This window comes from Lichenostomus cassidix, chromosome 27 (assembly GCF_008360975.1).
Source record: "Lichenostomus cassidix isolate B80296 chromosome 27, HeHo_3.0, whole genome shotgun sequence".
NCBI lineage: Eukaryota > Metazoa > Chordata > Aves > Passeriformes > Meliphagidae > Lichenostomus > Lichenostomus cassidix.
This window is the reverse complement of record NC_139507.1, coordinates 931,908-954,768: the sequence shown is the minus strand read 5'-3', so window position 1 is coordinate 954,768 and position 22,861 is coordinate 931,908. Positions and strand designations below refer to the sequence as shown.

At 55.2% G+C, this 22,861-nt stretch overlaps 2 protein-coding genes across 4 annotated transcripts in view; one reads left to right on the top strand and one right to left on the bottom strand.

Moving 5' to 3' along the window:
• Window positions 1-76: 76 nt before the first annotated feature.
• PLEKHM1 (pleckstrin homology and RUN domain containing M1) lies at window positions 77-22,132 on the bottom strand. Of its 3 annotated transcripts, none has more exons than XM_085040067.1 (14): window positions 22,055-22,132; window positions 20,921-21,337; window positions 20,247-20,405; window positions 16,946-17,019; window positions 15,215-15,462; window positions 12,663-13,298; window positions 11,141-11,489; window positions 8,710-8,950; window positions 7,355-8,260; window positions 5,671-5,816; window positions 5,313-5,506; window positions 4,810-4,873; window positions 4,220-4,377; window positions 77-852 (listed from the first exon to the last, which is right to left on the bottom strand). In XM_085040067.1, exons 4-14 carry the CDS (start codon window positions 16,985-16,987, stop codon window positions 729-731), a joined length of 3,108 nt encoding a protein of 1,035 aa, XP_084896193.1. In that variant the 5' UTR covers window positions 16,988-17,019; window positions 20,247-20,405; window positions 20,921-21,337; window positions 22,055-22,132; the 3' UTR covers window positions 77-728. The 3 variants fall into 3 exon arrangements, with proteins under 3 accessions (XP_084896193.1, XP_084896194.1, XP_084896195.1); XM_085040068.1 differs by lacking the exon at window positions 22,055-22,132 and adding an exon at window positions 21,966-21,987; XM_085040069.1 differs by lacking the exon at window positions 20,247-20,405.
• The window catches only part of LOC146426391 (alpha-2-macroglobulin-like protein 1), a 155,571-nt gene continuing 149,435 nt past the window's right edge, over window positions 16,726-22,861 (top strand). The window contains exon 1 of the mRNA XM_085040064.1: window positions 16,726-16,736. The gene's annotated coding sequence lies outside the window, so the exon portion shown is untranslated. The remainder of the gene's footprint in view (window positions 16,737-22,861) is intronic.

The following is a 22,861-nucleotide window of genomic DNA, read 5'->3' as shown; positions in this document are numbered from 1 at the left end:
CCCACAGAGACACTGTGTCGGGTTCAGCCTATGATTTGATCCCACTGTGGAGCAGTAAACCCAAAAATTGCTTCACTTGTTGTTAAATAAACTTTAATTATTTTTGCGTGGGGAGGGGTTAAAGGAAAATAAAATTTCTCCCGAGGATGAGCAGCAGCAGGTGGGGAGGAGCGGCTCGGCTCTCCCCAGCTCTTCCCAGAGGCTGTGGCACTGGGTGGGCTCTCTGAGCAGGAGATGCTTGGGGCACCCGCAGTTCCCCCGGGGCACGCAGGTCCCTAAAGGCACAAGTGTCACTTTGTCCCCTCCCTGCGTGGCTCCATCACCCAGAGCAGCTCAGTTGTGCAAAACCCCCATGTAAAAAAATACCAGTTTTCAGTGTCGAACATCCTAAAAAACTAGAGCTTTGATCAACGTCAGTTCTCCACACCCTTGACTGGAAATCTGGGCTGACACCCTGGAGAGCCACTGGGTTCCACAGGGAGGGGACATTGGCACCAGGAGGGTGACAGGGAACAGCACCCGGTTAGTGTGAGGGGGGATGGATCTTTCCACCCCTTTGCTCGGCCCTGGGTGGGCAGAGGGTCCCTCTGCAGGGCAGGAGCACCCACCCCACATTGCCCCTGTCCCCAGGGCAGGGCCAGGCGCAGGATGGGCTCCTGGGCAGGGGGACTCTGCTCTGTCCCTCCCACCATCCCCATCCCCAGGGCAGTGTCCAGGTCAGTGCCAGGCTACAGGCTGGGCTCTGTGCTGGCCTCCAGCTGCCGCTGGTATCGCTGCCGCCGCTCACAGCGAGGGCACGACGGGGCCCGGGCGTGGCAGTCCCGGTGGAAGACGGTTTTGCATTCGCTGCACCTGGGAAAAGATGGAAAAAACTAAACCCACTGTGTTGGTAACATCAGAGCAAAGAGCAAACTTCCCCCACAGAACCAGGGGACACTTCCCTGTCCCGGTTTGCTCTGAGCACTCGCTGAGCAGAGCTCCAGCCCCGGCTCTGGCTCAGGAGGAGCAGCAGCTGCTTGAGCAGAACATCCACCTCAGCAGCTCCTCATCCAGCCCTGCAGCCCCGAGTGCTGTGGTTCGGCCGGAAGGAGTGTGGTGGGCGCTGCCGGCAGCTGCCAATGTGTGACAGAGAGACGGGCGTGAGGTTTGAGCTGAGGTTTGTGCCCTGCGCTCCCAGCACCGAGCGGAGCCTCGAGGCTATGACAACCCCTGCAACAACCAACCTTGTGACACCAAACCCTGGACATTGACCCTTGTGACAGTGAGCCCTTGACACCAATCCCGTGACACTGATCCCTCAACACCAACCCCTGTGACAGCATCGCTGTTGGGGACCTTCTGCTTGCTGTGGCTGGGGTGGGAGATCCCCCATCCTGACAGCAGGACCCACATGTGGTGGGGACACTGTGGGGACAGTGGAGCTGCAGGGAAGGGACAGGCAGCCAGGAGGGGGCTGCCCTTGAGCAGGTGGCTGCGTGGAGGTGTTGGAGCTCCCTGATCTGGCTCAGCAGCAGCAGGAATGTGACACCCTCTGGGGGACCCCAGCTTGGGCAGGGATTTCACTGCCGAATCAACAGCAGAGACATCCCTGCTACGAGGGCTGAAGTCAATTTTTGGGTTGTGATCCTCATCTCATCAGTGGCAACAAAATGTGGCTCAGCCACATGCCAGCGGGGCAGGCAGATTTACCTTCAGTGTGCAAATACCTGGTGCACAATCCATGTGTGAACAGCACCAAACACCTTAACTCCCCAAAGGATGAGTGGGAGAGGGGTGGAGAAACACCCGGCAGTGCCAGGAAAGGGACCATGATGTCTCAGCTGGGGTCAAATCCTGCTCTGAGGAGGAGCTGCAAACCCTGAGGGACTCAGGACAGGGAAAGGCTCATGCATGAACAGGCAGTATTTGGGATGGGAAATACGCATTTCCCTGCTGGAATACACTTCCACGTGGCCTCTCCAGATCAGCAGCGGTGGTGGCTGCTCCCCAGGCACGGGGGGATTGGAGGAGCTGGGTTTTACCCGGTGTGGTTCTGAGTGAGAGGTGGCATCTCCTGCCTCCACCTCCCCCCCGAGCTGCCGGAGCAGGAGGGTCCTGCGCTGGTGGGTCATTGTTTGAGGCTCTGCAGACACATCCTGCAGGAGTGCCGCTGTGACCCGGCGGCCCCGGGGCGGGCAGAGGGGCAGGAAGCCGCGTTTAACTCTGCGAGGATGTCGGCTGAGCCGCTTTCCTGCTGCACAACCTCCTCCGTCAGGGTGAAAAAGAAAGACGTCAAAAAACTTCAGAGCTCAGCTCCACGGGACACGAGACCTCCGGCCGGCCGCCAGCCAGCTCAGCCCTGCGTGCCAGCACTTTCCAGAGCCTGGCTGCTCTTTTTCCAGGGAAAATCGGTCCCCTGGGGATGTTGCTGTCCTTGATAATGAGCTCACCGCTGTCCCCGTGGCAGGGAGGGGAGCGAGCAGCGCTGCTCCTGCTCCACGAAAATACTCGCAGCCCTGTAAAACACATGGAGCACCCACGGATCCCCGTATCCTCGGTATTTTCTGCAGGTTCTGGGTGTTGCTGCTCACTTTTAGGGATTGCCAGACAAAGTGAGGCCATGCAGCCCATCAGCCTGTGAAACCTCTCTGCCAGGATTGTGCTCAGTGCCAAATAGGATAAGACAGCACAAGAGGAAATGGCCTCAAGTTGCCCCAGGGAAGGTTTAGGTTGGATATTATGGAAAATTTCTTCACTGAAAGAGTTGTCCAACTCTGGCACAGCTGCCCAGGGCAGTGGTGGAGTCACCATCCCTGCAGGGATTTAAGAACCATGTGGATGTAGCAGTGGGGGACATGAGTTAGTGGTGGCCTTGGCAGTGCTGGGGGAATGGCTGGACATGATCTTACACGGCTTTTCCAATCTGAATGATTCCACAATTCTATGACATAATCATGGAGATGTGGATCTCTCCACCTACAATGGAGCAGGCTCCTGGGCTGGAAGAGTTTGACTTCTACAGCAAACCCTGATGGTGGTGGGGATAGAGCTCCCCTCTAGCACCATCCTCACCCTGATTCCAACTTTTGTCCATCTGCTGCATCACAAACCACAGCTGACCCCACTGCAGAACAGGTCCCTGCCTGTGAGGGATGGGAGCTCTGTGGCGAGGGGAAAACCCCAGTGAGAGCCAGCATCACCCCTCTCCTTCTGGGAACATCTTCAGCCTCTCCCAGCACATCCCACAGTGCTGCCCACCATCCATCTCTGCTCCCAGAGCAGATCCCTGGGATCCCTGGAAGTGTCCAAGGCCAGGCTGGATGGGGCTGGGAGCCACCTGGGATAGTGGAAGGTGTCCCTGCCCATGGCAGGGGGTGGCACTGGATAGTTGTTAAGGTCCCTCCAACCCAAACCATTCTGGGATTCTATGAAATTTGTGTCTGTGCGTCTTTCCTTGCTTCCCTCCGTGGCTGTAGAGGGATGTAGGACAATCCCACTGCTGCTTCTCCTTCCCTCCTGCAGCCCCTGCAAGGGGTCAGACTGACCCTGAATGGGAGAGGCACTGGCCAGGTGAACAAGACAGGAACACACAGCACCTTCCTCCTCCTCCTCTTCCTCCTCCCTCCAGCCCCTTCGCTGCCTTGGCACCCAGCAAGGCCTTTGACAGTGAGGTGCTGGTGGCTCTGCCATCTTCAGTCTGCAAAGCCACCTCTCTCGGTGACATCTTGGCTCTGGGAGGATGGTCTTCTCCTGCCCCAAACAGCACAGATTTGGCTTGGAGCACCCTGGGGCTGATGGGTCCCATGAGGACATGGGCATGAGGATGTGGGCACTGTGAGAATGAGTCCCACAAGGATGGGGGAACTATGAGGACATGGTTCCCACAAGGACATGAGCACAATGAGGATGTGACTCCCATGAGGACATTGACACTATGAGGACATGGGCACCACAAGGATGTGACTCCCATAAGGACAAGGCCACCATGAGGATGTGACTTCCAGGCACAAGAGGACATGGGCATCACAATATGGTCCCCATGGTTGAGGACAGGGGAATCACAAGTTTCTGGGCACCATGAGGAGGCACAACCACCTCAGAGTCATTTCCAATCCCTCACATGCTGTGGAATGGCAGAACCTGAGCAGGACCCAGGGGTTGGTTGGGGCTCCTGGGAGAAGCCAAGAGTGTCCTTGGGTGTCCTGGCTGCAGGGGGTTGGGACAGAGGTGGCTTACTCACCTGGTGGTAGTGTCAAACTCGAAGGGGAAGATGATGTCACTGCTGTTGCAGATCTGGCAGATGAAGCCCCGCTGGGTGCACAGGTCACAGCTGTAAACGTGGTGGGATGCAAACTGGAGCAGCGACTGCAGGAAGGTCTCAAAGACGCCGTCGGCGATCTGGGGGACACAGGGGTCAGTGCTCCTGGAGCCCGGCCCTGGCGGGGGTTGCTGGGTCACACCCATGCTTTGGGCTGCCGCCTGAAGGCAAGGCTGGCCTCCAAAAACAATCCCCACCCCACACACCCAGGCTGCAGTGGGACCCTGACTGCTGAGAGTAGCACCCATGACCTACCAGGATGGGGCTCCTGGCTTGGGAATCACTGGAAAACCCAACTGTTGGGAACCTCTTGCTGAAGGAGCAGTATGTGGTGTCCCCACAGACACCAGGGTGTTTTCACCAGGAAAACCCCTATAACCAGGCCAGGGGGCTTGGAGCAACCTGGTCTAGTGGGAGGTGGAAATGGATGGCAGGGGGTGGGACTGGGTGGTCTTTAAGGTCCCGTCCAACCCAAACCATTCTGTGATTTTGTGACCATGCACAGCTCTCACCTGCCTCAGATCAGCCACGCTGTATTTGTGGGGACACTCCAGGAGGTAATGCCTGTTATCAAGCCTGCAAAGAAGCACAGAGAGGAAGGGGGTAGATGGTTTCCACCACACCTCCAACAGCTTTGGATCAAGGAGGAGCCTGGATGAAGCAGCCTCTTGAAGTGAATCACTGCAGAGCCCATTTTCACATCCCAAATCCTACTGCTGGAAATCGTGTGAGAGCATTTCAAAGGGGGGGGAAAAAAGAAAATAAATATCATCTATTTTCCCAGGTGTTTCCTGTCCAGCCAGAAGCTCCTCGGCCAGGAAGGTGTTTCCTGAGTCACAGCACATTGTGCTGACCCAGCCAACAGATGGATAACTCCTCAGAGTAGATGATATGGAGGGAAAAGACAGCCTGAGCCTTGGCAGCACCACTCCCTGCTCCCATGGTGGGTGAGGAGGGGAGCAGGAGACCACCAGGGTGCCAAGAGAGGGCAATGTCACCCTAGGAGGGACCTCACCGCTTGCTGAGCTCCTTCAGGGCGCCGCTGCGGCACATGATGAGATAATCCCCCAGCAGCTTCAGCTGCTCCCGGCTGCGCAGGATCCTCCCCATCCTCTCCACGTGCTCGTAGAGGCTCTCATTGACCAGCTTCAGGTCGATCAGCGGCTGGTTTCGGATCTGGGTGAGGAACTTCAGGGCCTGCTTGCACACCTGGGGCACAGAGAGAGGGGACAGGTGGGCACAGGCTGAGAAGCAGCCCCAGAAGCTTGGAGGGAGGTTTGGAGTGAGCACGTCCACCCCAGGGAATGCCCAGATGAGGAAGCAGATGCTGGAGTGTTTCCCTGCTCCCTTTATGGAGGCAGCCCAGGACTCACCCCTCGTTTGGTCAGATCCCAGTTGTGGATGAGGCGGGAGGGGATCACGGTCTCCTCATCCCGGTGGCAGCTGTCGCAGTAGTAGAGCCCGGAGAAGGCGCAGAGCTTGGGCCTGGCGAAGGAGAAGCCGATCTGCCTGGAGCAGCCTGCGGGAGCAGGGAGTGAGGGGACTGTGCTGCCCCACAGCCTGGGCCCACCACTGCTGCCATGGGGGAGAGACTTTTGGCAGCATGGAATTGAACAAGAAAGTTTTGGGAAGGGGAAGAGACCACCTAAAGCACCTGGAGGATGTTCAGTGAGGCCCCCAGCTCCTTCCCCATGCATTTAAGACTACGATGGTTCAACAGTTGCTGCTTCACTTTTTCTCCGTAAGGAGGCTGAACTATCCCTGAACCCACTTTTAATCATCAAGTGGTTGAAATGTTTGGGTTTTTTTAGGGGAAGTGAATTCTGGCAATATCCAAGTAGTTTAGGGAAGAATGGAAATCCCACCTGCTGCCCCATCACCTCCACCAGTAGCTTTGCCCTGTTTTGCCTTCACTCAGCTCTTTTCTTTTCCCCTGCTGTTGCAGGGTACCAAAACCTCGTCTGCAAGGGATAAGGTCAGAATGGATTAACCCACAAAGCCCTTTATTATAGCAGTGGGGAACCCAGCTCAGCTTTACTACTCCATCCATTGCACTCTGGAATAGCTGGAGCTCATCCCCCCAATATATTCATGGAGATCATGTGTTGCTTTCTGAATTAATAATAAAATACATCTTTTATTGCTCATTACCCTGGGATAGAATGGAACCTCGGGTGTCAGGCTGGGAGGTGGGTAAAAGCAGGGCAGGCACATCCCAAAGGAAAACCTACACAAACCTACAAACTGGGAATTTGTCTATTTGGCTTGTTGCTTCCAGCTGTGGGAAGGTGGAAGATGCAGGACAGAGCCTGGAAGGGAAGGCAGAGACCAAATAGACCAGAAAAAAAAATAAAAAAAGGAGCAATTAAAAGAAAAAACCCAACCTGCTGGAGGGTACAAAAAATATAATTGAAGCAGGAGAGAAATCTGAAATTTAATTAACTTAGCAAGGTAAAGGGCAAATTACAGCTCCTGTGGAGGTCAGTGAAGGTGCCACCAGCATCTCCCCGCGTGCCGAGAGGCGTCAGGGGAAGGGTAAATTATTGTTTTGCAAAATCAGCCTGTCACACCCATGGCAATCCCTGCTCCTGTGCTGCCTTACCGGAAAAACTGCTCCAGATTGCACTTTCCCCAGAGGCTGGGGCCTCAAAATGCCCAGGAAGAGAGTCCTGAGCTTCCTGGTCCACCTAAAGTTGCTTCAGTCCCAGTTCCTCACTGTCTGTGCCAAAAGCATCTCAAATGGGAGCCCAGTAACATCCCAGTTGAACTGGACAAGGGAGGGAGAGGACTCAGCATGGGGGGCTCACTGTGTGCCCACAGGACACCAAAGGTGCCCCTGACTGGGGACATGAAGCCCCACCAAGGGGATCTTGTGCTGCTGGGATTCCTGGGAAACCAGAGAAGCTGTGGCTGCCCCATCCCTGGGAGCATCCAAGGCCAGCTTGGGCAGAGCTTGGAGCAGCCTGGGACAGTGGAAGGTGTCCTTGCCCATGGCAGGGGTGGCACTGGATGGGCTTTAAGGTCCCTTCCAACCCAAACCATTCCACAGTTCTGTACCTGCACAGATGAAGCTCTGCGAGTCCAGGCCCTTCTCTGTGGGGATGGCCACCAGGTACTGCAACAGGAAGCCATTTTCCTTCACTATGTTCTTCAGGACAACCTGGGAGTGCCCATCCAAGCTGCCCCCCAGGGTCAGTGCCTCCTCAGCACTCTCCAGGTAGGACATGAGCACCTCTCTGACCAGCTCCCGCCACGAGGCTGCCTCCTCTGCGTTCTCAGCCTGCAGCTTCAGCACAGCCTTGGAGGTGATCACCTTGAAGAAGGAGGGTCCCCCCAGGCTGGTGTCTGGAAGGATGTCCTGGATGGTCTCTATGCCATAACTGTTGCTTAAAATTTTGTCATTGTTCCTGATTTTAAAGCACTTTAGAGTTTCTAGAGACAGGGAAAAAACAAAAGGGACCCAGGTTTTGTCCACATCCATGTACAGAACAGCCTCTTTGATCGCATCCAGCTCTGGGTCTGGAGCTGCAGTCCAGTCCAAGCTGTTCCCAGGCACGTCACTGTACTGGAGAGCACTGGAATTGCCCTGGATGGGCTGGGCTTCGCCTCCATCCTCGGCATACTCCAGAGTCTCCCAGTCCTCCTCCTCCAGCTGCGGCCGGCACTTGCGCAGTGCCTCACGGATCCTGTCCAGCCAGTCCTCGGCCTCATCCCGGGAAGGAGCTCGGAGGAAGAGCTTTTTCCCCAGGAAAACCAGCTCAAAGCGGCCATCGGAGTGGGTCAGCGCCAGGGACTCGCAGCGCAGCAGGGAGTAGCTCTCCACACAGATCCTGTCCTCGTGGTCCAGGAAGAGCCGCAGCTCCAGCGGGGACAGCTCACAGGAGAACTCCTTCCATATCCCCATGGCTCCTCGCCGCTCCAGGCTGCCCAGCTTCAGCAGCCCGCGGAACGGGTTGGAAAGACCTGCAGCAAAAGATGTCTCAGTTTAAGTGAGAAAGGGGAAGCCAGCGGGGAGAGGAAAGCCAAGGAGGGCTCAAAGCAAGCACCCAGAGGCACGGCAGGGGTGAGAGCTGGTGCTGGTGGATGGTGGAATGGGGCAGGAGCTGACAGGACCTCTGTCTCCATCATTGTTCACCTGCATTTGGGTTTCTGTCCCCCTGCATTTGGATGTTGAGGCTTGGGAACAAGTGGGATAAAGGAAAGGTGTCCCACAGGGTGGACAGACCCTCGCCCCCTAAAATGCTTCCCACCAGAGCCTCCTTGGGCTCAGCAATGCCTTGGAAAGCTGCTCCACTGCCTTCTGTAGTTCCCAGTGCTGCCATCAGCTCCCAAGAGCCAACAGCTCTTCCCAAGGAGCCCATTCCCACCCGGAACAGCCCCGGAGCACAAGGGAAGCAGGAGGTGGCACATACCCATCTGCCTGCGGTGCACCACGCTGAAGCCCTTCTGCTCCTGTTCTGGGGACATTTTGGGCTTCCCAGTGTCCGAGGATGGCACTGAGAGCCTCTCCAAGTCCAGAGCACTGATGAGCCCCAGGGCTGGCCCCTCACTGTCCCCCTCTGGCCCAAAGCCGTTGGTGTCGGCTGTGCTCCCATTGCCCTCTCCTGGGGAAGGTCTGTAGAAATCATCTTCGGAGATCCAGCTCTTCCTTTTCTGTTAAAAAATGAAATATGTGAATTATTAAGCTCATCAAGCACCCTGTGCCCCTCAAACACACATGACCACAGCACCCCCTCCTCAGGGACTGCTCCTGTGCAGCCCAAATCTCAGCACTGATGTGTAGGATTTAGTGAAGCTGTCCCTGCTCATGGCAGGAGGTTGGCAACAAGTTGAGCTTTCAAGTCTCTTCCTCCCCAAACCACTCCATGACTTTCTCATTTTCTGCTGGCCATTCCCAGATGGATGGCTCCCCTGCTCCCTCCCATCAGAGAATGATCTGTGGGACTGTGTCAACAGCTAGAAAATACAGGGATCGTATTCTGGTGGGATTATAGAGCCCCAAATCAATCAGTTCTCTCCCCCTAAAATCATTGTGGGAGGAGACCACATTCCCTGCAGTGACAACAGACTTTGGTCCATGGAATGTTCCTAGTGGGGGTGAAATTCCAGCCCTGCCATGGAAGGGCATGAGCCTGTCTGGAGCAGAAGCACCAGGAAGAAGAGAGATGGGGACAGGCACAGAGAAGATGTCCAGGGTGAAATAGAGACTTAAGGCTCACAAGAGGATGCCACACAGCCTGGGCCATGCAGGGGAAAAATAAGGCAGGGAAGGTGGAAGAAGCCTCTGCATGTGCCAGGAGGAGATGAGACCCATGGGGAGAAGAAAATGTGGCTGTAGCTTCTCCAGGAGCTTTTATCACAGAATCACAGAATCATTAAGGGAGAAAACCTGTGCCTGATCCCCACTTTGTCACCCAGACCAGGGCACTGAGTGCCACATCCAGGCATTCCTTCGACACCTCCAGAGGTGGGGACTCCAAAACTCTGTGGGCAGCCCCTTCCAATCCCTGGCCACCCTTCCAGTGAAGAAATTCCTCCTGAAAGGAGCAAGGTTCTGGGACAAGGTCCCTGAGGAAACACCAGGAGGAATAACAACCCAGCTCAGTGCCCTGGCACAAGGGAGCAGCATTCCTAGACCCTTCCAGGGCTGCATCCCAACAGGAACATGCTCTAAACTCCCCTTCCCGGCCTTCCAAGAGCCTTTTATTTTGAATAACAATCTAAGTGACAGCAGAAGAGCTGTCACCACCCTGCGGGGAGGATCACGGGTGTCGGCTCCCGGATTACTCCTGGGGCAGGAATGCAGGTTGCTCCATGAGTCATGGAGAGCAGGGGGAATTTCCTGTTGACACAGTATGTTATACATAGATTAGGTCAAACTGGCTCTGGGCCACGAGGAAGCAGCGGAAACGGGATAAGCGGGAGGGAACTGAGAGGAGCAGAGAGCAAAAGGAGAAATGGTCTGGGGGGTGTGAGGTGTATCCTACCCTCACCAGCATGGGAGGATGGGAACCAGCAGGGAAACAATAGGAACCAGGACGGAACAGTCAGTCACAAATGAGACAGAGGACCGGGCTGTTCAAAGAGTTTCCTAAAAGCAGAAGTCAGTGGATGTGGATCAGCTCCCGGTGGCAGCAGAGGAAATCCGCCCCTGCTCAGGCCCAACACCCAGGAATGCCATCCTGCTCTGGGAACAGATGTGCTGCAGGAGGATTTTCCCACTGGGAAACTACTTTGTTTCCTGTCCAGTCAACCCTTTTTCCTCCTCTTAAGTGGATCATAAATGAAGAAAAGTCCCCATGAGAAACTGGACTCGGGCTGTATTATCGCTTGCACACAGCTCATGGCCAGATTTGTGTGAGAGCTCATCTCTCTCAAATATCCCTAACAAATCCAAAACTTCCTGCTGCAGCCGCTCCTGGAGAGGGATGACTGACAGGCCAGGCAGGGCTTCAGAAGCTTTGGTACCTCTTTCACCAGGGAATACTGACTTTGATCCAGCTTCTCCTGAAGCAGCTGCATGGCCATGGCTCCATGGGGTGAGAACCATCACTGACAACCAAGTGGGAGTGGCATGGAAGATGGGAGTTGGGAGAAATCCATCCACGGAAGTGTCCAAGGCCAGGTGTATGGGGCTTAGAGCAACCTGGTCTAGTGGAAGGTGTCCCTGCCCATGGCAGGGGGTGGCACTGGATGGGCTTTAAGGTCCTTCTAACCCAAACCATTCTGGGATGCCCTGATTCTAGAACAGCAGTGCCTATCAGAGCTGTCCCCAGTTTTATTTCCCTTTACCACTGGGCACAAACCCAAGGAGATGGGTCAGGGAGGAGCTGTAGCACCTACCGGACAGCCCAGCAGGGGAGAGAGCAGGTACTGGGCCGTGGGGCTGCGCACTGCCTGGCTCCCCTCACCGCTGCTCTCTGCTCTGCCTGGACCATCCTGAGGGGTTGGAATTCCAGACATGCTGCCGGCATCTCCATCGCCATGGCTGGGGGGTGTGGGGTCGGCTGTCCGAGCAGGGATGGCACTGCTGGCAGGAGGTTCCTGGCGTGTTCCTGGGGTCGGTGCTGGGTGGGCAGGTGATGCCAGGCAGCCTGCAGGTGGCTGGGGGGAGCAGCCCAGCATGCTGGGGAGCAGCTGTCCCTCCGGGGCGTCCGGGCTCGGCCTGGCCTTGCTGAACTCGGACAACACCCTTGAAATGGAAAAGTGACCGGTTTGCAGGCAGCTCAGTAACCAAAACCTATAAAACCACCCAGTTATTGTAAATGATAACCATGGAGAAAGGGTTCAGTGTCACTGCTGGCCTCTGCGGGCTGGCAGCACAGTATGGCTGGAAAATTCCAGTAATGCCAACAGAAAAATGTGGGATTTGTGCCCCACACAGCAGTGCCAGCCCCATGGCACAAAGCAGGACCCTGCCTGTGATGGGAACATTTCCCAATTACACCCATTAATGGGGTTTAATTTGGTGGATAGAGGGAGTGCTGGACGCTTCCCGCAGCCACAACCCCATGTACAGCTCCTGGACACGAGTCCAGCCTTGGACCATGTGCCAAATTCCAACTGTTCTCATTAATGAGCAATTAATAGTGGAGCCTGGCCAGAGGATCGGCTGTTCCCGTGGTCCCACTTTGCTGCCAGCTCCAGAATTATACCAGCCCAAGATTAAAACTCAAAGGAGCATCTCCATCACGAGTTTAATCCAATCAAGGCAGGTTCTTCCAGGATCACTGGAAGATGCAAAATCCTGGAAGTAGGGAATGATGCTGTTATTAGATGGGGAAGCACAGTCTGCAGCTCTAACTCTTCCTTAAGACTGGGAAGAGGCATCACCCCGAGGCTCGGCTCCCTCAGAGTCACACTTTAAAGGTGCCAGGCAAAATATTTACAGATTACTCAGAGCTTATATAACCCTGGAAATCTTTGTGCTGGATGCTTGGCAGGAATAAATCACAAGGATGACAAACCAACAACCTCCCTCTCTGAATAATCTGCCGAAGCTGCAAATTACAACCCTTCCCTACATTTCTTTCCCCCTGTGGAAAGCCCTGGAGCATCCCCCAGTGTACACCAGGAAGACGTGACATTCCTGAAACCAGGGAGCAGCATTTTTCTGACGTTTCTGCCCTGGTATAGAGAACACACACACACTTCAGTGGCCATGAGCTCATTTGCAGTGGCAGGAGGGTCTCAACAAGCCATGCCGAGCGGTTCGTGAAAAGAACAAAAGCTCCTTCCACGAGGGAAAGAAAGAGCTTGTGAAAGAAAAACAGCGAGAAAGACTGCCTGCCTACAGAGAGAAAATAACCAGAGCCTGGACAGGGTTAAAAATCCCTTTGGAGGGGAGATATGAGGAGGGACTCACTCTTGCAGGGACCTGTCCAGGTCCTCGGCAGTGGCTGTGCCCAGGTCGGAGTCACAGGACAGTGGCTCCTCGCCGCGCTCAGGGCTGCGGGCACAGGGCGCTGGGGGGAGACTGTCAGAGCCCAGGCTGGACGAGAGCTGGGATGAGCTCGTGGTGTTCAGGCTCAGCGAGGACGACGTGAGCTTGATCTTGCTGCTGGCTTTGCCGATGGGTAGGACAGGAGCTTGGATCTCGATCTCATCTGACCCTGAGGATTGGGAGATAGAGCCCAGTGATGCTTTCCTGTGGGGTTCGGAGGCCGAGGAGGTGAGGGGCTCCAGCAGCTCGGACACAGGACACAGCCCCGACAGGGACAGCGGGGTGATGGTCCACTCATTCAGAACTGCTGACTTATAGGACAGCTCGAAGGTTAAGGATGATAAACCCTGCAAGTAGCAGAGGAGAAACTCGCACTCCTCAGCATCCAGGAGCAGAGCTGGGGCTTGGTAGTACTCGGGCAGCCGAGCTCGGTCCCGCAGCAGCAGCTTCAGGTAACACTCCATGAGGCCATCGTTGAGCGCCAGCCGCAGCCAGGCACGGCAGCGCCCCACGTCCGTGTTGATAAACATCAGTTGTTCCAGCTCCGAGACAATATTCCTGGGAACAGGGAGGAAAAAGAACAGGACATGAGTGAGCAGCTCTGTTTTGGTCCATTGTGGGTGCAGGACACTGCCCAACCTGCTCTGCTACCAGGAGATCAGGAGCTGGGATAAAACTGGCTGTGGAAAATCTCTCTCCTTCATGGAAAATGTGGTTTGCTATGGAGCAAGAGAGCTCCTGAATTCCCCAAAGCCAAATATGTTGGTAAGGACCCCAGGCATCCTCTGGCTGCTCCTGCTTTCTCTGACTGGAGGCATCTCCCACCCATGGCTTACACTGGACCAAGGATGCAGAGGGGAAAATTCCTGCCGTCCCTGTGTATTTGTGGGGTTTGTTCTAGCTGTATCCTCCTTGGTGACAACCACATGTCTAAATCCTCACTTCAAATTTAAAAGCAGCCAAAACACAGTGAAAACTGTTGTGGCAGCCCCAAAAAGACAACCTGGCTGGGCTTGAGCTCAAGTAATCCCAAACTCTAGAATTTAACTGTTCTTCCCTAAAATCCAACAGCGACACCTTGCTCCTCGATCCTCCCTGCTCCCATCTTACTGCAGACACCTCAAAATCCAGAGCAAAGGTTTTGTAAGATTTCTTTTTTAATCTGTCTCTCAAGACAGAAGAAAAAGCCTTCAAAGGGCACAAAAATATCCCCCATAGCATGTGAAAGAGTTATTTTCATCCACTCTTTCATAATTCAAGAGTCGGTGATGGAGCTAGACGAGGCTTTCAGAACAATTTGTGTGTGGGCTGTTATTTACTGTGGGAGAACTTGACTTAGGGAGTGGCTCAGAAAAACCCCAGTAAATAGTGATCACCCAGGAGAGACCTCCTCAAAGGCAGGCTGGGATGTGGGGAAACGGGGCCAACCAGTCCCAGCAGATGCAGCTCAGGAGAGAGCCCAGATCACTGTGTTGTACATCCTGTAAGTGGCTGCTGCTGGACACCAGTGTGGTCACTGGGCTTCCACTGGGCCCAGAAATCCAGTCTGACACCCAGAAATCAGTAAGAAAGGAGCGTGCCTTCAGTTTCATTCCTTAGCTGTTTGGGGACATCAGCTCACCCTGGCACACGCTGAGAGGGGCCATGGGGTTCCAGCCCCTCTTGGCACCGCAGGGGCTTCCCTCTGCTACCCCCACCTCCCAGGGCAGCCCCCCAAACCCCTGTGAGAGCATCTCTCCCTGCAGCTGAGAGCACTGAGCACACAGATGGGGTAGAAACACATCTGTCCATTCAGCCATCCTCCTAATTCCTGAAGGCCAATGGCATCATGGCCTGTATCAGGAACAGTGTGGCCAGCAGGACCAGGAAAGTCATTATTCCTCTGTACTCAGCACTAGTGGGGCTGCACCTCGAGTGCTGTGTCCAGTTCTGGGCTCCTCATTTTAAGAAGGACGTTGAGACACTCGAACATGTCTAGAGGAGAGCAACAATGTTGATGAAGGGCCTGGAACACAAGCCCTATGATGAATGGTTGAGGGAGCTGGGGTTGTTTCACCAGGAAAGGAGGCTTAGGGGAGACCTCATCACTCTCTACAATCACCTGAAAGGAGGCTGTAGTCAGGTGGGGGTTGGTCTCTTCTCCCAGGCAACCACTGACTGAATGAGAGGACAGTCTTAAGCTGTACCAGGGGAAGTTTAGGTTAGACAGCAGGAAAGAATTCTTCACTGAAAGAGTGATTGGGCACTGGAATTGTCTGTCCAGGGAGGTGGTGGAATCAGTGACCCTGGACGTGTTTAAAAACAGACTGGATGTGGCACTCAGTGCCAAGGTTTAGTTGATGAGGAGGTGTTAGGTTATTTTGGACTTGATCTCAAAGGTGTATTCCAACCTAGTTCATTCTGTGATTTGATGGCACCAAAAGAAGGGGTAAACCTGAGTGTGCAAACCCATGTCAGCAGCAACAGCCACTCACCGATGTGTGATGCTCTTCAGCAGGCCCCAAAAGACAGGCTGGGGAAGGGGTCCCCGACCCCCTGATTTCTTCCCTTTCCCCCCACTCTCTGTCTTGATGTGCTTTGCCTTCAGCCCGTGCACAAACACAGCTTCCAGGGCGCTGCAGAGCGTGTTGGCATTGCCATCATCGCTGGTGACCACGGCATCCGAGCTCACGTACTGCTTCTGCAGGGCCTTGATGGCATTCACCAGCTGCTTCTTGATCAGCTGCAAGGCAGGAGGTGCAAGTTTGGATTATAAAAATGAAAGCATTAGGCAGGATTTAATACACTAAAGAGCTCAAAACCCAGTAAGGCTCATCCATAGTGAAGCGCCATGCAACTCCTGCCTCATCCTCACGCTTTGCAGTGGTTGAACTGGTCAAGCTGAGGACTCACAATCCTGGCATCTGCCTTATTTTGTTAAAAAAATAATAATTTAGCTGGTGTTTCAAAACTGTGGTTGCCTTTAGAGTGTGTGGAGCTTCTTCTGCAGACAGCAAACAGCTTAAGGGGATGGGGAAGAAGGAATTGGTTCTTTCCAAGTGCTCTCTTGGGGGAAACACGAGGATTAAGTGTGGGTGCGAAAGGAGAAACTCAGAGGAGGGAACATATCCCCTGAGCTTGAGCAGGTCAGCCCAAGCAGCATGTGACATGTGACACGGGGCCTGCCAGCACAAATCAAAGTCATTGACCTTGCTGGCTGTTGTGGGTAAACCCTCAGGGGTCAGACCCCCCAAATCAGTGGGTTTGGAAGGACATTGGGGTTTAGCTGCTGCCTTCAGAGACTCGGTGGGTTCTGAAGCTGGGATGTGGAATTTTGCCTTCCAGCAGTTTTACTTCCTCTTTCACCAGTCGAAAGCAGCAAGCTTGGTGAATTTAACAATTTCACACCAGTGGAGAGGAGTTTTTCCAAATGCAGCTGAGCCTGGGTGTCTCAACCAACCTTATTTTAAATCAAGGCTGTTCTTCCTAGCATGCACTTGGAAAACATCACAAATTCCTCCTCAAATTCCAACCAAACAATCCATGTTTCAGCACCACGCAGCATTCCCAGCAAATGCTGACTGTTCCCTGAGGCAGGGCTGCACAGACTTTGACTTGAGCCTGGGTTGGCTGCAAAAACCCATATTAAATTTCCAGCCTGGGATATTTTTTTCAGCATCTAAATAAGATTCCCAGCAGCTGTAGCTCAAGGGCAACAGCCAGGGGAATGTGTCCCTTATTGGGGTGCTGTTTTCCAGCTTTTCCAGCTGCCCCCCAGGTCTTCTGCCCCAAGAAAGAAGCACTGAGGGCTGAGAGGATTAAAGAGTGCAGATGATTTTATCAGTCACGCATGGATTCATCCATGGCACAAATTAAACACTTGGGTTTAACTGTTGGTGTTAATCTTTGCTTGTTGAATGTGTTTAGACTCCCAAAGCTGGGTGAATCCCCCAAACTGGGGGGAAGAACAACACTCTTGCACCCAGGTATTGGGGCTGAGCACCTTCCCTGCCCCCTGTGGGCTCTTGCAAAGGCCAAGGTGTGATTTAACCCACACATCCCTTATTTCCTTTAATCCCCCAACCCAGACAAACCATCAAGTATCCCTTCCCAGTCCCAAACCATTCTAATCGCAGCTGACAGCACCCACAAGTCCAACCCATCCCCAGCAGTGCCTGGAGTTGCACTGGGAGCTGTCTGAGGAGCACTGGGGGATTCTGGCTCACCTGGATGGCTTCCTTGGGGTCCTCAGGGTGGCTGGAATGCATCTCCGCTGCTGGGTGCTGCCTTCACATGTCACCTGTGGGACAAAGAGGGGATGGCTGAGCACCCAGGGGTTCCATCTCACTCATCTGCCAGGGGAAGGGCTCCTGGTGCCACCCAAAAGGGATAGATCATGACCTGAGGCATTCTGCAGGTGCTCATGGCCAGGACACTGTGGGATCTGAGCTGGGAGGGATTGACATGGAAAGGGACTGTGATTCCCAGGGACAATTCCCAGGGACCAGGAGACTTTCAGGCAATAGAGCATGGCCAGGAGACCAGGAGGGAGTAATGAACCCATGTGAGGGCCCTCAGGCAGCCCCCAGGCTGGGGGAGCTGCCAGGCAGGTCTGACCAGCAGTGCCACAGGCATGGCAAGGGACTGTTTCCCTTTTCTGAGTGACCTGCAATGCCTGAGCCTGAACAAGGCACCCAAAAACCATGGGAGTGGCATTAAGTGGCCCAGACAAGGGGGTGTCAATCCCCAGAAGAGCTTGAGGAGAGGGGACGGCAGTTCAGCTCTCTGTCACATGCCAGAAGAGTGATGCTGCTCCAAGTCCAGCTGGGACAGACTCTCTCAGCACAGAGCTGTCTGGGTAGACAGGAAAGAATCATGGAATTTGGGTTTGGGTCGGAAAGGACCTTAAAGACCACCCAGCTTCTCCCCCTGCCACGGACAGGGACACCTTCCACTCTCCCAGATTGCTCCAAGCCCTGTCCAACTTGGCCTTGGACACTTCCAGGGATGGGGCAGCCACAGGTCCAAGGTCCTCACCACCCTCACAGGAAGGAATTTCTTCCCAATGTCCAATCTAAATCCCTACTTTTAGTTTAAAATCATTCTCCCTCGTCCTATCACTGTCTGCTGGTGTAAAGTCCCTCTCTACCTTTTTTTTAAGCCCCTTTATGTACTGGAAGTCTCCATGAGGTAGATGAACCCCACGATCTCCCCATTCTGGGGGGTGCCAGGGCTGCTCTGCTGCTTTAGTGGGAGACAGAGGAAAAACAGTGCTGTCCTACAATGGGAAACCCTGATCTGAGCAGCCTGGGCAGCCTGGCTGGGTCACCTGCCACTGCAGGGGGGTGGCAGACAACAAGGGACCTTTGACTTCTGACTCTTGGCTTCATGCCCTGCTCCTCGCCCAGAGCTGTCTGCGAAACCAAGGCCTGGAGCCTCTGAGCAAAGCACGTGGTGTCAGCAGGACACCCCCAGCACGGCTGGATCCCTCACCAACCACAGCTGGATCCCTCACCAACCACAGCTGGATCCCTCACCAGACATGGCAGGGCCTGGCATGGAAAGGGGTCTGAGAGCTGCTCCAGCACCTGCTACTGCTAACAGCTTCCTAAAGATGTGAGAGGCTGGAGAAGGAATTTATTTTTGGAATCCTAGAATGGCTTGGGCTGGAAGGCACCTTAAGGACCACCCAGTCCCACTCCCCTGCTATGAGCAGGGACACCTTCCACTAGACCATGTTGTTCCAAGACCCTGGGCAACCTGTGCCAGGGCCTCACCAACCTCACAGGGAGGAACTTCTTCCTAATCTCCTCTCCTCTCCTCTCCTCTCCTCTCCTCTCCTCTCCAACCATTCCCTCTTATCCTATCAAGCTATTCCCTTAAGATGGAACCACTTGCTATCCAAATGGAGAAGGAGAGCCCAGCATTGATCTCTGGCAGACAACAGACTTGGAATGGTATTGATGTCTCAGATTTTATTTCCAAGTCATCACAAAATTCCCAGAGCTTTCCCTGAGCAGAGCTGACAGCATCAACCTGCCCCTCTCCTGCCAAGCCTGGGCAGAACCATGGTTTGCCGAGCAGCTCCTACACGGCCACGGCCAGTCCTGAAGGCAGCAGTGTTCAAATCAGGAGCAGTTTAAAACCAGAGCAGCATAAATCTGGAGTGACCCAAAGCCAGAGCAGCTCAAATCCAGAGCATCCCAGACCTGCAACATCCCAGACCTGCAACATCCCAGACCCAAAGCATCCTGTGCAGGTCCCACCCCAGCTGGCCCTGCTAGAAGCAGTAGAGCCAGAGCTCCCTGGGGCCAAACCCAGGATGATCCTCAGTGTTTCTATAGTTCACAGACACTTTCAGAGAAAATGAAACTGTTTTCGCTGTGACTTGTCATGAGATTTCCTCTCCTCATGTTGCAACACAGGAATGAGGGAGCACAGGGATTACAGGAAAGTTAGCTTCTGGCTCAGGGGCTGCTGGGGGGTTGGGGGAGCGAGGGGACCCTGAAGAGGCTGCAGTGGTTGACAAGGACCACAGGGAGCCACCCCCATCTCTGCCTTCCACCCAGGAGATTCTGGCTCCTCAGGGTCAGGCAGCCTCTGCCCCTTTCCCCACCACCTCCTGCTATATCCTGAGGACAAGAGACACATCCCCTCTGAGACACTGAGGGTGGGAGACCCAAGGATGCGAGAGTCAAGGGTGGGAAATCCAAGGGCAGAAGATCCAAGAGTGAGAGGAGACCCAGGACTGGGAGAAGACTCACGGGTGAGAGACCTGAGGGTGGGAGACGTGAGGGTGGAAGACACAAGGGTGGGAAACATGAGGGTAGGAAACACGAGGGTGGCATTTCTCATGCCCAGGGAGGCAGCACAGATGTTCCAGCTTCAAGACCACCCTGGAGTCCTGAGCTAGTCACAGGGGAAGGGGTAATAGCAGAGGTTTTGCAAAGACTTAATTTAAGTTTTACAAAGACGTGGTCTAAGTTTTACAAAGTGAGTGTTATTCCCCCACTCCTCTTTGCCAGCATCACCTCTCCCAGTGCCTGCAGGAGGCAAGAGCTGAGGAGGACAACCTGCCACCTTCACCATGGGACTCTCCACTCCCACCACGACCAGTCCAACCAGTTTGTTCCAGCGCCACGAATCCACATGGCACCACTTCTGTTGGGACAGCATTTTCCTGAATGAGTGCAAGGAAGCAGCTCTGAGGCGGATTTCACCTTACAAAAGTCTTGGGTGAAACACAGGGAAATTGGAACAGCAGCCCTGGCACTGGGTCTAGAAAAAACCAAAGGGTTCTGGAGCATTTCCAGGCAGATCCTGGAAAGCCACGGCTGTTTCTTGTGATCTTGGAAGGATAAGAGAAGGGATGGATGTTCAGAGAAGGGATGGATGTTCAAACACAGAGACAAAAACATCTACAGCAGAGAAAACCCACAAGGATTCCCAGCAGTCACCACCCCAGCAGCTCCCTGGGTGAAACAGGGAAAAGCAAACAAGTGAGGAACAACCCCGGGCAGGACCTACCTAGAAGAAGAGTCACAGTGCGAGGGCAGAGCTACTGATTTCCCAAATTGCTGCAAACCAGCCAGATTCCTTGGGAACAGCTGGAATCAAGGCTTGTGCCAGCAGAGCAGAGCCCCCGTCCCAGAGCTTGGCTCCTCGGTTTCCCAAGAAGCCGCGACGCTGTGAGAGTTATAAATAAACAGCAGGTCACTGCCTGTACTCTGGGATGGAAAACAACAGCCCACGACGGCGGCGTGAGCAGTGACTCAAGGCCTGGACATGGAGCCAGTCATTTTCCAAGCACGAGTGCGGTGCTAGTCACCCTCCGCCCTGGGGACGTGGGGGCTCTGAAGGGACAGTGGGTCCAAGGGCCGCTCTGGGGACAGCCCTCTCCTCCCACACAGCTCCTGCTTTCCACCCAGAGCTGAGTGCAACCTGGAGCCAGAGGCAGCCCAGGAGCAGGAAAGCCAGGGGGTCATGGGTTGGCTGGTTGGAGGATAAAACTCCTGGGAACAGCTCTGAGAGGAATAGGACAGGACAGAGCCCCAGCAGGACCCGTGTGCTCTGACTTTGGCTCCTTCCCTGTGCCCAGCCCAAGGCAGCAGCACCCTGATTCCCACAGCAGGAACACAGGCATGGAGTGAAGGATGGAACCATCATACCACCCTCGTCCCTATTTGTCACAGCTGACAAACCTGGTGGTGGCTGGAGAAGCGTCACTGCCGATGCACTCGTCCAGCTTCTGCCCCACGGGGGCCCAGGAGCAGCCAGAGGAGGAAGAGCAGCCACTGAGCTCCCAGCCTGGATGGCGAGACTGTGCTTCCCAGACACTCCAAACTGGGAATTTCCTTCAGCCTGTTACCAACTCCTGCACCAGGCTACAATTTGCCAGAGCCGCAGGGAGAGCTGGGGTTGATTTTCCACTGGAGCCGCCATGCACGGGCCAAGCAAGTTGTGAAAGGCCCAGCGTGTCGAGGCAAGATGTTCCCAAGTTTATACTCCAAGTTTTTGAGTTGCTTTGGATTTCCAGTGCTGGAGTTTCCCCGAGGATGTTCCTGGTGCCATCCAGCTGGGCAGGTGGCTCTCATTCCTTGGCAGGAGGACCGGGGTCACTGCAAGGAAGGCAACGAGGGAAGAGCTTCTTAAACTCCACAATGTGCACAAGTTACCCAGAGCTTATTTGCAACTGCTCATTTTATGTAAAAAATGTGATTTATTGTTAATGTAACGCATGAAAAAATCAGAGAAAGCTGTAAGCATCCCACAGGTGCTGGGATCTCTGCCTGGTGGGAGGAATAGGCTGAGAGATTTGGGGTGTCAGCACTGGCGGGAGCAGATCAAGGACCAGACACCAACCCCCACTGGGGTCCCACGGAAAGGCACATCTGACCTGCTGTGTCCCCCGGGCAGAGGAGGAATGAGGGGCCAAGGCTGCTGGCTGGGCAGTGCAGCCCACGCGTGCGGGGCCCGGCACGGGCGGGCCGGGGGCTGCGGGGGTGACTGGGGGGGCACCTGGGTGGGAGGTGAGGGGAGGGATCGGGGCCTGCCCGGCCCTGGGCAAGGGTGAGCGGCCGCGGGGAGCTGGGGGAGCAGCGCCCGCTTGCACCACCCTGCACCCCTCTGTCAGACCCCACCACCCCGCACCCCTGGCTGGCCGCAACACCCCGCACCCCATGGGCGCCCTTCACCCTGCACCCCTTGCCAGACCCCCGTCACCCTGCACCCCTCATCACCGCGCACCCCACGGCCCCCATCGCCGCGCCACCTTGTCACACCCGCAGCCCCTCACCCCACACCTCCCGTCAGCCCCCCCCGGCCCCCCCGCTCACCGGCTCCGCGTCTCCGGCCGGGGAACCCGGAAGTGCCGGGAGCGCGCACGCCCCGCCCCACATGACGTCACCACGCAGAGGGGCGGGGTGACGGCGTCGGGCCACGCCCTGCGGGTACCGTGCGGCGGCGCGCGCGGACAGTGGGGGACGTACGGACACTGCTGGACACAGCTGGACACTGACACGGACACAGCTGGACACAGACACGGACACAGCTGGACACAGACACGGACACAGCTGGACACTGACACGGACACAGCTGGACACTGACACGGACACACGGACACAGCTGGACTCTGACACGGACACAGCTGGACGTGCACATGGACACACATGGACACTGACATGGACACAGCTGGACGCAGCTGGGTGCACCTGGACACACTGAGACACACATGGACACACATGGACAGACACATTGACACACACCTGGACATACAAGGACAAAAATAGACAGACAATTGGACACCCATGGATAATGTCACACGTGCAGCCCCCTGGGATGTCATGGCCCCAGAAGGCTGTGGCTCACTACCGGGAGTGCTGGAGCCCAGCTCTGGAACCAGGGCTGGCAGAAATAACACCTGTGTGAGGCACAACCAGCTGGGTGCCCTGCTCAGCACAGCAGCAGAGCTGAAGTGGGAAGTGCAAAGTTAAGGAGTGTCATGGAGTGTGAGAGGGAAAAGGACTGGTGGAGGCACTCTCCGGCAGCCATTGGACAAATGTCCCAGATGGGTATGTGCCAAGAAGCAAAGGATTCCCAAAGCTGCTGCCAGCAGGCAGAAGGAGGGGACCCAAGGAACAGAA